Source organism: Bactrocera tryoni, chromosome 4 (genome assembly GCF_016617805.1).
Source record: "Bactrocera tryoni isolate S06 chromosome 4, CSIRO_BtryS06_freeze2, whole genome shotgun sequence".
Classification (NCBI taxonomy): Eukaryota; Metazoa; Arthropoda; class Insecta; order Diptera; family Tephritidae; genus Bactrocera; species Bactrocera tryoni.
In genome coordinates, this window is record NC_052502.1 from 903,618 (window position 1) to 920,236 (window position 16,619).

At 38.0% G+C, this 16,619-nt stretch overlaps 1 protein-coding gene across 2 annotated transcripts in view; it reads left to right on the top strand.

Annotated features, from left to right (window-relative positions):
- LOC120773413 (neuronal acetylcholine receptor subunit alpha-7) overlaps positions 1-16,619 on the top strand; it is a 94,722-nt gene that overhangs the window by 35,798 nt on the left and 42,305 nt on the right. For both annotated transcript variants that reach the window (XM_040102282.1, XM_040102283.1), the window contains exon 3: positions 46-185. In XM_040102282.1, coding sequence (XP_039958216.1) covers positions 46-185 — 140 coding nt within the window. The remainder of the gene's footprint in view (positions 1-45; positions 186-16,619) is intronic.

Genomic DNA, 16,619 nt, shown 5'->3' on the forward strand with positions numbered 1-16,619 from the left:
AAATTTCATTTTGATTTTAACTCTCTATTTCTTACTCTTTTACAGTTTGCACAGCTGGCCCGCATGAGAAACGCCTTCTACACGCCCTGCTCGACAACTACAACAGTCTGGAGCGACCCGTCGTCAACGAATCCGATCCACTGCAGCTGAGCTTCGGGCTGACGCTAATGCAAATCATTGATGTGGTGAGTTTTGTTTGCCTTTCACTCTTCTTTTTTGGAAGTATGTAAGTAGGTGTTACCCGTATCACACGCTCCCATACATTAATCAGAAGTTTAATGTGCAAATTACATTTTAATACGCCCTGAGGTATGCTACACTAAAATCATTACGTGAGCAAACAAAGGCTGTCACGCGGGTATGGCGCACAAAAGGGATTATTTAGCCTTCAATTAGCCTAGAAATATATACAAATATTTCATGTGAGCGTGATCCACACACATCGTCAAGCTCCCGCCTAGTAAAGTGGCAGCAAAACCGACGAACAGAACCGCAGGCGATGAAAAAAAGGCTTCTGACATTAACATAATTAACATGTGTTTAGGCGAATATTAAGAAAAAGAAATTCGAAAGGACTACTGCTATCACAAAACTGTTATATACTGGGATAGACACACGAGACTGCATTTGACACATGCAAGTAAAGCACATGTGGGTAGTGATTCATTAGGTCTTCTTAAATACTACAAAAACACTATATATAAATAAAAAATAATTTATCGGCCACAGTTAGTGATAAATGAAAACCAGTAATTTATTTTAATATTTTTATAGTTTACACCTTTAAAATTAACAACTAAATTTTACATTGAATATTCCAAATAACAAATTACGGAGTTCTCAAGTCAGCTTATCTTGTCCCGACACAGCATATCTCGATGTTGTTGCGGTGGCTCACTGAGACAAATGATCCCATCGCCATCAGCAAAACTACTTCATACAATCAACTATTTAAATAATCATGCTAGGAATTTTATTATGTCTTAACACAAAGCTGATGACTTCTTTAACTAACTTATCTTCTTCTTCTTCTTTACTGGCGTACACACCGCTTACGCGATTATAGCCGAGTTAACAATAGCGCGCCAGTCGTTCCTTCTTTTCGCTACGTGGCGCCAATTGGATATTCCAAGCGAAGCCAGGTCCTTCTCCATCTGGTCCTTCCAACGGAATGGAGGTCTTCCTCTTCCTCTGCTTCCCCCGGCGGTTATTGCGTCGAATACTTTCAGAGCTGTAGTGTTTTCGTCCATTCGCACAACATGACCTAGCCAGCGTAGCCGCTATCTTTTAATTCGCTGAACTATGTCAATGTCGTCGTATATCTCATACAACTGATCGTTCCATCGAATGCGATATTTGCCATGGCCAACGCGCAAAGGACCATAAATCTCATGGACTCATCACTTGTTATCATGTCGAAGCCTCTGCACCATATAACAGGACGTGAGAGCCAAGTCGCGAGAGCGACGCCTGTTTGTTTGATGACAAGAGATATTTCGTCTTACCCTCGTTCACTGCCAGCAAATGGGTTTGCTTCCTTGTCCAGCGGTTTTGATCTTGCTCAACGTCAGTTTACACAGCCGTATTAGTTTTGCAGGGATAACAAATTAAGACATCGCGGCATAAAGGCAGTTCCTTTTCGTGCTGTCGAAAGCAGCTTTGAAATCGACGAAGAGGTGGTGTGTGTTGATTCTCCTTTCACGGGTCTTTTCCAAGATTCGGCGTATGGTGAATATCTGGTCAGTTGTTGATTTGCAAGGTCTAAGGCCAGAATGATGAGGTCCAATCAGTTAGTTGACGGTGGGCTTTAAGCTTTCACACAATACGCTCGATAGAACCTTATACGCGATGTCGAGTAGGCTTATCCCAAGGTAGTTGGCGCAGATTGCAGGGTCTCCCTTGTTGTGGATTGTGCAGAGCACACTTGAATTCCAATGGTTGGGCATGCTTTCGTCCCACCATATTTTACAAAGAAGATGATGCATGCCACTTATCAGTTCTTCGCCGCCGTGTTTGAATAGCTCGATCGGCAATCCATCGGCCTCCGCTGCTTTGTTGTTCTTCAGACGGGTAATTTCTACTCAAAGTTCTTCTTGGTCGGGCAATGGAACGTTTGCTCCATCGTCATTGATTGGGGAATCGGATTCGCCTTCTCCTGTCGTTGTGCGTTCACTGCCATTCAGCAGGCTGGAGAAGTGTTCCCTCCATAATTTAAGTATGCTCTGGGCATCGGTGACTAGATCACCTTTGGGGGTTCTACAAGAGTATGCTCCGGTTTTGAAACCTTCTGTAAGCCGCCGCATTTTTTCGTAGAATTTTCGAGCATTACCCCTGTCGGCCAGCTTATCAAGCTCTTCGTACTCACGCATTTCGGCCTCTTTCGTTTTCTGTCTGCAAATGCGTCTCGCTTTCCTCTTCAACTCACGGTATCTATCCGATCCCTCACGTGTTGTATTCGATTGTAACATTGCGATTTATGGAGCATGTTTTCTCTCCGCTGCGACACGGCACTCTTCGTCGTACCAGCTGTTTTTTGTATTTTCCGAAAGTAAAAGGTTTCGGTTGCAGCTGTAAAGAGTAAGGAGTTTGAAATGCCGTCCCACAAATCCCTTATACCGAATTGTTGACGAGTGTTCTCAGAAAGCAGGAGTGTAAGTCGAGTAGAAAATCGTTCCATATCTAAAACACTGCAGAGGTGTCTTCCGGCTGCCACAACATTATCGATCTGGTTGGTGGTTTTTCGATCCGGAGAAAGCCAGGTGGCTTGATGAAGTTTCTCATGCTGGAATCTAGTACTAAAGATAACCATATTTCGGCCCTGACGAAGTCGATCAGCCTCAACTCATTTGGGGATATTTCCTCGTGAAGGCTGAATTTACCGACCGTAGTGCTAACTTGTGTCTAGACTTTCATCCACTGGGGTGAATAACAGTACTCGGTGTCGGAACCTCTCTCGCACAACGAATCCCACTCCAAATTTGCGCTCCTTTATATGGGACCTACTCGTCTCAGTCCTTGTCCCGTCCATCGCATCTCTTAGACGGCGATGATGTCAGCTTTCACTCTAACGAGGACATCAACCAGCTGGGCAGCGGCACCTTCCCAATTAAGAGTCCGGACATTCCAGGTACATGCCCTAAAATCGTAGTCCTTAATTCGTTTGCCATGGCCGCCATCAAAAGGGGGGCTCGTCTTCAAACGGATGTTCTTAGACTACCCAGAGGATACTTGGTCAAAGACAGGAAGTCGTGAGCTGCTTAAGCCATATGTAAAAGAATCGTATCTGGCCACTCCCAAGTGAATGGCGATCAGAGAACTTTCCTCACTTGCGTGAACTTCTACACATGACCCCATCCTCTTAAATGTGCAAGTTCACCACAACAACCAACGATCAGAAAAAAGTAATAGCACCTTCGATTTCGCTACTCTTCTTTGAGAGATTGGAAATCACGAAAATAATAAAGCTGAAATACTTTCCATAATATAATATACTTCTCCTCAACTTTAAAGCGACGATGTGTTTTTATATTCAAACTAAAGATGAACGAAGCTCTCAAAACGAACGATAAAGTGACGTGCAAATGTAACTTAGGAACAGGTACTGGACTCCCAAAATGTCAGCAGAAAGTGCTGTTGTCTGTAATTGATTTGCAGATAAGTGATTCAAGCACCAACACAGCACAAACAGAAGCAGTTAAACAGACAGACTGACATCATGCGGTTAAGCTGCCGAGCCGCCGCATTGTGAAGTGAATAGCATGAAAGCAAAAGTGTCACTTATCAAGTGATTTATTATTGCTCGTCAAAGTAGTTGACGCGAATTGAAATTACACACACTAGCACGCACAGTTTATAGCAGCCAGTGGTGCGCGTAAGCAGTAACATCTCGGTGTACCCGTCATTGCTGCGAGAAGGAGTCACGGGAGCTTTCATGACTTCTGTATGGTGTGCGTAAATGTTTAGGAAGTTCAAGTACGAAGCAAATTTTATTAATTTCATTTTCGTCGCTGCCATTACCTTACTTCTGTAAGCCCTTACAGCTCGGAATTTCATACTTAGAAACTATGAACGACACCACGACCTTGACTTTAAATGAAAAGCTTGACACAAAAAGTTTCGTTCTTCTTCACTACACCCTTATTTCATTTATCAGCCCGGAGAGCCCAGTTGGTAATCATATTTGCTACAACGCTCGTTCAACACACAATGTATTTACTCAGCACTGCCAACTTAGCTCTCTAATTAGAGTTCTAATTAAAAGAAAACAGAAGCAAACCTTTTAAAAGCTTATTAAACATGAAAATTAACACAATAAAATTATTTAATGTGAGATATTTGAAAATGCAGGCTTCTACGCGCGCTGTAGAGGAAATGCGCAACGGAAACGGAAGCTTGCTCTTAACCAACTCGCCAACGCAGAGCAATGCCAAGCGAAATTCGCAGAATAACACACGAACAAAAAAAAATAAAATAAATAAGTTAAACAAACACTCGTCAAGGTAGGACGCAGTCGCAATGGTGAACGCGAATGCTTTCATTAGCCCAACGATGCAGCTGCGCCTATTGTTATGCTACGTTTGCCGCATTTATCTTCCGCTGAGTCTTCTCATTCAGCTGCGCGCTTTTGTTGCTTTGTGGCTTTGTAAATCCACCAGTGCACTAACATACACAACCTCAGCCACATTCACACACACTGGCGTTAGGCATTTAATTACCACTTGAGTTGAGTAGCTGGCGCGACGACACTACGGGCATAATTAGAAGGCAATGCCACTTCGATGCTTCGTGGCGCAACAATTTTCAAAGTCTGCTGCTCAGCCGCCAGCTCACTCACAACATACCAACAACCATACCAGCAGACAAGGCAAGTGACAAGCCAAAGCACAAACCATTACTTAAACTCTTGCTGAGGACTACAGAGTTTACACATGCAAGCTCTTGCAATATTTATCCTTTCATTCAAGAAATTCACGCCCTCTGTCTGCACACACACACACGTATGATACACACAACCATGTGCTTTACTTGTGGTTTTCTATCGCTTTTCCGCGTGTTCTTTCGCCATTTACTAGTTCACGTTGTCGCCGCAAACCTTGCTATCTTATTCACGAACACATGCACACACACATATTGTTTACCATTTACATTGCGAACATTTAAGAATCTAATATCTGCTTATACAACTCATTTAAAATTAAAGTAATTTCAAACAAATCAGTCGTTTTGAATTGTAATTTAATATTCGCTGCCAGGTAATTCAGATTAAACTATAATGGTTAATTAGCTGCCTACAAAACTAAAAATATCGCTGCTGATCGCTTTTTTCAGTAATATGTCCTTGACTCTATTTCTTCTCAATTTCTATTCATTTTATAGGCTTTTCATTGGATTTTTACCGCATCCTTCAACTCTACTTATTCTTCTGCCGTTATTACAGAGCACATTTTAAAACTATTTTTTTGCGAATCATTAAAGCTACTTGCCTTTCCACTATCATCAATCAGATTTTATAGCTATTCTGTAAAAGCAGTAAGCTAATTATTTAGAATAAGTAATTCATCATTTTAATTTTTGTTGACTGTTATTCCGTTCACTTTGACATTCCGCCTAGGCATCTTTTGTTTCATCCAGCAAACTATTTACTTTGCATTGCTTGTCGTATCCTTAGTTATATTTGTCTGTCTGATACATTTCGTCAGCTGAAATTTCAATGAACTCAGCGTCTAGATTGTCTAAAGTATTCAGGTGGCGGTGACTTTATTAATTTTATTCAAAGTCGGTTTCCTTAATATTTATGAGGTCACTAAAGGTTTTCATGCCGAACAAGTAAACAAGCTTTCACTTTTGATAGGCAAGGAAAACTGCCATTATTTAATACCGAAAGATGTTCACTCCCGCATTTACATATTGCAGAGAATCTCATATAACTTTACCAACGTCTCCAAACTGAAAATCTCTTACAAAGAATACGTCTCACTTATCATTGAGTGAATCTTTATTATACGAAATTATATTCAAACACATCGCAGACTAATATTCATTATATTATTTAATAATCTTGCAAATTGTTGCCACAGAATACATTAGCTTTGTTCACCTAATGATTGTAAGTATCACCTAAAACTAAACGAAATAGATATAGGATGACGAGACGAGTTGAAATCCGGGTGACTGTCTGTTTGCCAGTCCGTCCGCCCGTGCAAGTTGTAACTTAAGTAAAAATTGAGATATCTTGATGAAACTTAGCAAAGAAGTAAAGACGAATTTGTAGATACTAAATTAATATATAGAACTGAAATTTGGCACGGAGATTAGAGTTGCACGGGACACCCGTGGACTAAAGGGTATGAAAAAATTGGAGTGGTCCGCCCTCTAGTTGGCTTAACGTACATATCACCTAAACCACTTAAACTAAAATTACCAATCTCGGCAAGGACAAAACCCTTTAGCACCCCTTCGACACTTAAGAAATAGATTAAATCGGAATTTAACCCCTAATTTTGAGATTAAATCGTATATTTCGAGACTCGACAAACCGATTTCAACCAAATTTGGTATGTGACATTCCTCTGGTATTTGTTATATTACAGTGTGCGAAATGGGCGAAATTGGACTACAACTACGCCTGCTTCCCATATAGCAAAACTGTAAATAACATTTGATTCTTTCACTTTCTAGTACACAAATCAGGAAACAATTGATATAACGGGATAAAATGATACCTTTAGAGTACGCCAATCCAAGCAAAGCCGTTTAAGCCAGTAGGTACAATGTGTAGGATATGCATTCAGAGAGAATCCTTTCCTAACAATAGAAACTCTATGTATCGAAAATGGGTTGAATCGAGTCAATACTTCCCTTAGACCCCATATACCTAATATAAAGATTTTCGAACTTCTGAGTCACTTTATACTGCAAATATCGGCTAATATTTGAGTAATCTCTATAAAAATAAGGGACGTGTTTCACTCATAAAAGTAAAGCTTTGTGTATAAAATAGATAAAATTTGGCGAAAACTTGACCTAGCCCCCATATAACTAAAATCTGAATTTTCGAACATCCGGCTGTGTGAATTGTATGATTGTATGTAGTGCCGGATTCAGAGGGACGCAATGATGGAAATTTCCCCTTCGCAATAAAAAATGGCTTATTGATAATTTTACTACACTGAAAAAATATAAAGGCATTTTTTGTTACTACTCGATACTCATCGCAGCCGTGTGCTAATTTGAATTTATAATTGGAATTTTTGCCTGTGTAATATTCTACCTCTAACTCATTCACTCAGCGGGATTCTACAGAAAGAATCGATCGATCTGGCCAATGCATCAAATCGAAGACAAAAAGCTGACGAACATTTTCGATCCATTAATTCAGACACGATGCAGACGCGATGTAGACCTATACCCCATAATTCATAGTTTTCTTCGCATATTCTGCTGATTGTGGCTAATGCGAGCTCTGAACGCTGTTTTTCGCAACTTCGCCGCATGAAAACGTGGCTGAGGACGAATATGGTTCAAGATAAATTGAACGGCCTGAAATAGATAAAATTGGGTCGATACTACCCTAATTCTCATATGCTTCGTACAACGATTTTCGTTTTTCTAACCAACCTTATGCCAAATATGCTCTTCAATTAACGAGTTATATAAAGTATATGTATGCATATTGAAAATTGCGTGAACACCAATCCTTTGGTTAACGTTACAGGCCTTAAGGTATTTCCCTAGAATTGATTCCAGCAAGTTGGAAAGGAATAAAAGGTTAGATTGCAACCAAAATGGACTTTTAAATATATTTTTCGAAAGAGAGAACCGAAAATTTACGTAATGCACACAAATGAGTAGCTAAGGCAATGCGAAGTATACTCACTAAAAATTCTAACCGTTTCCACTAAGCTAAATAGGTGCATAAGGGTCTAGAAGGGCTCTCTTTTTTCGTACTCTAATTCTTCATTTTAATTCCACTATTTAACTAATTTTTCGTTCCATCTACCAATCTTCGGATACAGAGTTCTCTACTATCCGTATAGACAAATATGTATATACTGCGACGTTGCTCTTTTTTAAAAATGTTAGCAAATAAATTTACAGCCTTTCACTTGTATCTAAATATGTGCAAATTAAGCAATAAATTTCAAGTTAACACCCCGAAGAATTAACTTTTGCAACTAAAAATTATTGTTTGAAATTGAAAGCAGAAATCCAAAAGCCAATATTGAAAATTGTTTCTACAAAAAGCAAACATGCGACTTTCGACATTGTGCTGAAAGTAAACAAAAAATATATTTATTATATCCATTTTACGCGGAGGAGGCATCACGTAGCTTTTTCTAGACTATACGGCTTACATAGTCAAAAGTATTTTTATTTTCACTTCGGCACAACAAGCTGATAATGTATCAATTTTCTACGTGCTCTCTGCTTGATCATACATATGTGTTGACGGGCGTCCAGCATGACGTATGAGCAACATTCTGTAAAGACATATTAATCTATTCTAAGCAATCTTTGTAAAGCAATGAAGTAGCCCATCGAAGTAATTGCTGATTGAACTTAATAACTCTTGGCACATGTGGTGTTTTATATTACCGTAAATTACGTGATCTCTTGATATTACATTGAAGCTACACATTTCGCGCATCTAAACGTGTGTGTGTTACCAAATAACTATTTCCTTCTCTTTCACTTGTTATACTTTTTTGAAAGCGCATTTCGAGGCATAAGATGAGTTTGAGGCAATGAATCACTGCATACATACACTAACTTCCATTAATATTCAGACTCATGGTAATTTCGCTACTATTGAGAAAGCCTGCAAATGAATTAACTATTTACATGTAATAGCAAGGAAGGGCAGAGTACGGCTGTAATCGAACATTTTATACTTTTGCAGCTTGCAGGAATCAAAGCCAGGAAAATACCTTAAGGTGTAAAACGTCAACCAGAGCATCGGAATCCAATTAACATGCCTTGTCCTAATAAAATGATCCCTGGGTTTTATTAAGGTACACTACCTACCTTCACCAATTATAGGTAGTAAAGCTAGAGCAGGATTTCTCCAATTTTATCTATTTTAGGCACAAAGATAAACTGTTATAAGTAAAACCTGTCTTAATTCTATTAAAATAACTAAAGTATTCGTCGAGGTATGTGTTATAAAGCCAGCTGGAAGTACGAAAAATGTTGTATTAGATATATGAGAGCTAAGGGAGGTATTGACCCGCTTCAACCCATTTTTAACACAAAGCCATACCATTGTCAAAGAAGGATTATCCCTGAATTTCAAATATATATCTCGCACATCGACCGATATTTGCGGTTAAAGGTCAACTATAGATACTAGGGTCCACATATTCGGGATCAAGGGCATTGAACAGTTTTGGTTAGATTTAGGCGATTTTTGATCTCAAGGTGTTATTCCCTAAAGGCTTTATTCATTCAAAGTTTTGTCCTGTTATATTATCTTCTTCTTGATTTGTGTACTGGAAAGAGAAGGAATAAAGTGGAATTCAAAATTTTGCTTTAGGAGAAGTAGGCAGAATTGTAGTCTGATTTCGCCCATTTTCGCACTGTAACATAGGATTATTAGAAGAATCTCACTTACCCAATTTGAAATTAGTCGAGCGGGTCCCGAAATATGTGATTTCACCTAAAAATTCAGTTTTTACCCCGGTTCCTATTAGGCTTTCTCAAAAATTAAATAAATTTAAATGATTAATTTTAGTAATTAATAGATTATTAGTTCTCAACAGGGCCGTTATATTGAGAGTGCACGGGGTTATCTTCCGATTTCATTCATTCTCACACAATGTTGTTGTTGTTGTAGCAGCAGAATTCTGCCGAGTTGACAGGCCATGACCGGTAAAAAAATCCGGATCTCTTTCGGTTACGCAGACCCGACTGTCGTGGGAACGGATTTTAATGTCAGTATCTGTAGGAGTGCTTAAGGGATTTGTTCTGATCGAGTTTGGATATTATTTCTTAAGTGATTTAGGAGATATCTCTTAGAAAGCACAGCCATGCCTTTTTTTATAATTTAGTCTACAGCTTCTTGTTACAGTTCTTAATCTTAATTTAGTGTTCATTCAAGGCACTTTACAAATTTTCGTTTAATGGCAATGGCGTGATTACGACTATCTACGAACTCGTCCCAACTTTTTTGCCAAGTAACGCGTTTTTAAAATATCTTATTTTTTACACAAGTTATCGCTTGCACAGACGAACAGATAGTCACTCAGATTTAAATACATCTCATCATCTGATAATTTATATATGTAGTTATTTAAGCCTATATCTAACTTTATTAGTTTTAGGCGATATAAACAACTATTATACTCTGTTGCAACATGTTACATGAGTACAAAAATTTTATATTGTTGATAAAAAAATGTGAAATCAAATAATCATAGTTTTATGAACAGGTATTTCTAAAATTTCCAAGGACTAATTAAGTTCATTACTCAACAATTGATTTGTTGTTATGTTTACTATGTTCAACAGCCTAAAGCAACGAAAAATTACTAATTACCAACGCGCCATTTCTTTTTCCGTCCCGTTTCCCATGTCAGGACATCCTTCACATCACTCACATAGGGCAATATGAGCATACTCTCTGCATATGTCTTCCGTTTGCTGGAAATAATTTATTTTTATTATATATGTGTGTTCGATGTCAGAACGACTGCCGTTAGTGATACTTTTCCGCTAATTATCGCTTTAAAGCCTTTTTCCTATCCGCCGATTTATTCATTATGCATAATACTTGTAAAAATGTGGACGCAAATAAACGTGTTTCTAAGTTTTATAAATTCTCGCAATAATATTGGATATGCATTATGCTACAAGTAAGGAACGTAAGTTAGTGACAAATGGAAACTACACGTTTGTTGATAAACATACATATATCTACATACAAGGGCTTCCATGGAAATAATGCTAGGTATAACACCCTGCTTACTTATTACTTTTAGCCCTCATGATGACAATCCAAAAGTGAGGTATGTGAAAAGTGCTAAAGTGTGAGTGTATGTAGTATGTTTGCTGTCAATCGACACCGTCACGTACACAAACAATTCGTTTAATGGATATTTACTGCAGATGTTTCCAACCACGCTAATCTCGATTTTATTTCCAAAACCCTGATTTGTGCCGTTACGTCCTGCGCAGATTGATGGTGCGGCTTTTATTGCCAGTCATTGCACATTTTCGTATTCACTTCAAGGCACTTAAAGTCAACACTTTCTGTACTTCACTCAAAATAAACAAGAATTGAAAGATGTAAAGCAAATGAACCTTTTCAATTTCACTATTTCCATTCAATGACTGCCCACATGCTTTCTACCAAAAAGTGAAAAATTGTCACGCATACAGATTTGTCTTTACACTTGCTCGTGGTTACGCCTCTCTCCGAGCCCATCAAAATAGCACCTGACAATGGCTTGTGCTAATGTGCCAGCTATTTACACAAAAATTCACTTAACTGCATTGATAACAAAGCGGAGGGAAAAGGTTTGGACCCAATAGCGAGCAGATGACTAATGAGTAGACGACAGCCCATATGTTAAATATTTTTCAAAAATATATATGTATGTATACTATATGAAGGCATTAGAATGTGAAAATGATTTATGCAACCAAAAACGAGTTTAACGGTACTAATTTAAATGAGCACAAAAAGAAGCTGTATTATGTCACAACTCATTTTATTGAATACATTAGTACTCAAAATATCCGTTTTCACATATTTTTAACAAAGAATTCAGTACTCGCAACTATGCTATTCAGTTAAATCTATTTAAGCTTAGCACATTGTCAAAGAAATATAAAAGCAGTATGTCTGGCCTCATAAATTACAATTAATATCATCAAATTTTAATAGAACGACCGACGTCTAACGGTATTCTGAGAATTTAAATTTTAAAATGATAACAACCTACACCGAAGAAGCTAAATTTTTTAAGCTAAAATTTTACAACTTCTCATTTAACATCCAAATATGAAATACATGTCTGTCTGCATGTTTATTTAATACATCTTACTTAAAATTCAAAATTTTCTCAGAGGCGTGAAATTATACGCGCCGCATCGCCATAACTTTCTATGTATCATTGTACACACACATTTAGTAAATACAAATGAAAAGCAGAGTATGAGTACAATCATAAAAAGATAAGTAAAACGCTAATAAAGACGCATCTGAAGTCCACCAGGCGGCTGAGGCACGTGAACATCACTAAAAGCATCCAGATTGAATGAAAAGCATAAGTAAATGCTAAATGTATGTGGAGAGGGAGTAGAAGATACTTGGAAACGAAATGAATGAAAATATTTCAAAGTCACTGATTTCCTCTTGACTTTCGCGCTGTGCTGCTGGGCTGAAAAGCAGCACGTGACAGGCATATAAATGCCGTTAAGTGCGTAGATATGTGCTCGTTCATATATCACTTTGAGTGTGCTTTGTGGTCAATGCGTGTAACACAGTGCAGCGAAGCGAGGGTTGCTGATTTGCTAAAGACAAATTTGTTGAAACAACATTCGGCATCGGTGGAGAACTTGCTGGCGACATTTGGAGGCTGTAGTTCATGCAAACGAAGGTCACATGGACAGCTTAGTGCTGTGAAATGGTAGAAGTTAAGAGGAACATGAAAAAGTAATCTAAGATTAATATCGTTGATAAACCTATAGCGATTATAATGATTACATTTTGGGTTCCCTGTGATTATTTTTTGCTTAGATTACCGTTTGTAAAACAGTGAAATAATCTTCATTACAAATTTGCGTTTACAAAGCCTTAGAGAATTTACTGGGACATACGGGACTTATATTCTAATAACAGCAAAACAACGAATACAAAATTATTCAGATTTCTGAAGATAATATGTCAACAGCTGTCAACGGCAGCAACTTGATTACATGTCACGTGCTTACGTAGACACAACAACATCAGCACGCACACACAAGAATTCATAATTAATTGTTTTCTGTATTTACTAGGAATTCATTTAAATTCGTATTTACTTATACAAAATATTGAAGTTTTGTTTGTGTGTTTAAGGCACAGGACTGATTGTTCCTAGAGTCATTGTAAATAAGGCATTCTCACAAATTTCAACTTTTTTCTTCATACACATGCCAGAGCTTATTTTACAGCATTTTTCTTTTATGCTCATTAATATCAGCTTTTTTCGTTGTTCGTGCCAAACTCCGACATGCTTCATTGAAATAAAAAAAATTTACTAAAATATACCGGGCTTCAGTATCCAACTGAGCTTTGCATTATTCTCACTAGTCAAAGGCACTGTTTAGTGTGGCTGTAGCTGCAGTAGCTGAGCTGTAAAGGCAAAAAAAAACACACACATTATTTTTCCATGCTCTTGCTGACACAATGCTGTCCCTTTCCTTTCTCTAAACAGTTAATGTAAATGTTTGTGAAATTTTCTGGTTTTCTGTGCTGCCATTTTAAAATAATGTGGTCTTACGTCGTGGTCGTTGCTTCTTCAATTATCTTTATTTTTGGAAATTCCTTTCCTTATTTTCCAAGTTTGAAATACCTTCACGGCATATTTTCAACCACTCAAGAGGGAATAAGACTCCGATCCTAAAGCACACACCAAAAGACGTCCACATACAGGAAACTTTTTTTTGTTTTGCATAGTTTTATGTTTTTGCGCTTTCACAGCTTCCTGTTTTGTGGTTTGCCTTCGTGTTAGTGTACACAATGCTCAAGCCAAATTCACACTTTGTATTTTTTAACTAAGCCTTTTTGGGTAGTCATATAAAGGAATACCACCCGAATGTGTTTATTTATGAGCATACACTGGCCTATTCACACTTGAATGTAGGCTAAAAATGAAAACAGAGCAAAATTTAACAAAAGCATTGGCTTTTCAGAACTGGAAAAGGTTTTCATATGCAGGTTTTTTCCATTAAGATACAGACGAAAAGACAAAATATATGTTTAGAGTTTTTTTCCCACTTTTGGTGAAATTTTCCAATAATCTTACTAACGAGTGGGTTTAAAGGAAATATTTTTGCTAGAATTTTCTTACTATGAGTAAATAAAAACGAACTTTATATGCTTATTTGTACTATTAACCATCCGTTAACCGTCTCATTTGCATTAAAACCCTTCTTATCTAATGCCATTCATAAACTGTATTTAAATTTATGTAAATATTTAATCAGAATCCAAAAGAAGTGTGTTTAAATTCCATTCAGCAATTCAACTTTAAACTCGTTAGTGAGACCTATACATGCAAACTATACCATTTCAAATGTTAACTGTTATCAATGAAGGTACAAACAACCACCTTTGCATATGCGGAGACACTGCCATTGCCAAAACAACCAATTCAACTTTACAAAAAATTGTAGAGACTCCACTTTGTACGAGTAAAATCAAATAAACGCCACCAATCAGCCGCTTTGCCATCATTTTAACAGCCTTTGTTTTTGTTGCTGGTTCAGCTGCGCAGCGCTAACGATAACAAGTACCACAGTGACGCTAACGCCAATGGCAATGGCAACAACTATGAGTGCTGTAAAATCAAATAAAACCAGCTGCAAAGCAAAGCCACAGCCAAGCGGCACGCAGCTCTGCATCGCCGGTGGTGTTCCATCTACTCGCACTTCCGCTACCACAACGGTCAGTGTAACGGAAATGACCCAACACGCGTAGTGGCGAAGCGAATTTATTATATATGGGAATATGAATGTGAATTTCGGTGTGTGTGTGTTAACCTATATGAAAACGTATCCACCATGTTCATCGTTTGCACCATTTCGTCGCCATTGATGAGAGTTTTGTCACTCTTAGCGTCGCTTTCAGAAGCAGGAATAAACAAACAGAAGTACGGACAGACACACAGGCCAGCGAACAGCTACGAGACATGTTAAGGAGTTTTCAATTCACCGGCAAAACATAACGCATTCCGAGGTTACGCATACGCCCCGCTGCACCGATCACCGCTTCAATCTAAGCGATCATTCGAGTTGTTGTTTTTGTTGATGATGTTGCTGTGGCTTTTGGCTTTGTCCTGCAAGTCATGCAAAATAAGTCATTTTAAAGTCCCATGTGGGAAACGGTCAACTAAGTAGCATCAGCGTAAGTAGGCGTGTCCCCCGACCAAAAAACAGAGATGAAGCGACGCAAAACTAATTACCATGGAAACGCGCATAATAAGAAAAGTATCTAAAAAAAGACGCGTTTTTGTTGTAATTTTCACTTCACTTTGGATAATGAATTTCATGAAAGTTGGCGCGGAGATTTTCCTCTCGGCATTCCGCGCGTTGAGTTTTTCCGGCAGTAATTTCTACCCAAAATAAAATACTCATTTCAGTTGAGGTGGCCGACGCTCAAAACAGAATTAAATGCTACTTATTGCATTTTTCCCTCTTTCCTAGTATTTCATTTGTGGCTTTGTTGTCGTTTCTTGGTTTTCAGTTTCACGCCGTGGAGCGCCCCTAATGAGTCGAGTTGCATAACAAATGTAATGAGTACACCGACGGTGAAGTACTAATGAAAAAGTGTTGAAAAACTTGTCACGCAACTTCCGGGCAGTTTCACGCCACAACAACAAGAATAATAATAACAAGTAAGGAAGCGTTACGTTCGGGTGTAACAGAACCACTCTTGCTACTTGCAAGAATTATAGTGATATTATCACGCTCTCTCATTTTTAAAGTCATCTGGAAGCTCGAAAATCATTGTATTAATTATAAAGAGACTAAGAGAATTGACCTCTCCCCCATTTGATCCACTTGTATCACACTTGTATGTTTGAAAAATGTTTTGTACCAAATTTAGTGGAAATCGCCCCGACGGGTCCCGAGATATGTGATTTTACCTGAAAATGGTAAACGTTTTTAACAGTACCGCTATAATGGATTTCATCCATTTTCACACTGTCGATAAAGGTTCTTATAAGATTTGTACTCAGCAAATTTGGTTGTGATAGCTTAAGTAGTTTAGGAGATATTTACTTGAGAGATATAAACTTATTAGAGGGCGGGGCCACGCCCACTTTTTCAAAAGTTTTTGCCCATAGTTGCGCCTTGCTACTTCGATCCTCGACACCAAATAATCTCGTGCTTAGTTATGGCACTTTATGTGTTTTCGGTTACCGAGTTTCGTCAGTATATCTCAATTTTTATTCCAGTTACAGCTTGCAGACAGTCAACCAGACTTCAACTTTTCTCGTCATTCTGATCATTTATATATATATAGCCCTATATTTATTTCGCTTAGTTTTAGGTGATACGTACTCTCTAGCAACATGCTACACGAGCATAAAAAGAATGGGAGCGACATAGCAAACCACAATCTCATAATTGCATTAAGCGAAAATAAAGGCAAAACAGAGACCATAAAATTTACGAAATAAAGATAATAAATAACTGTAAACCCTTTCGGCTAATTGCTACTTGATTACTTTAAGCACAAAAAATAAAGAAGAGGCAAGCAGAATGACGCAACGTAATATCCTAAAGTTACTGTGCAAACAGATACTCACTCGCTTAGGAGATTAATTTTATTATCCCTCAACAAACTCTTTTAATTTGAGAAAAACAGCAGTGCAGAAATGTGGTCCTAAACAAACTCGAGTTGTAAGGCG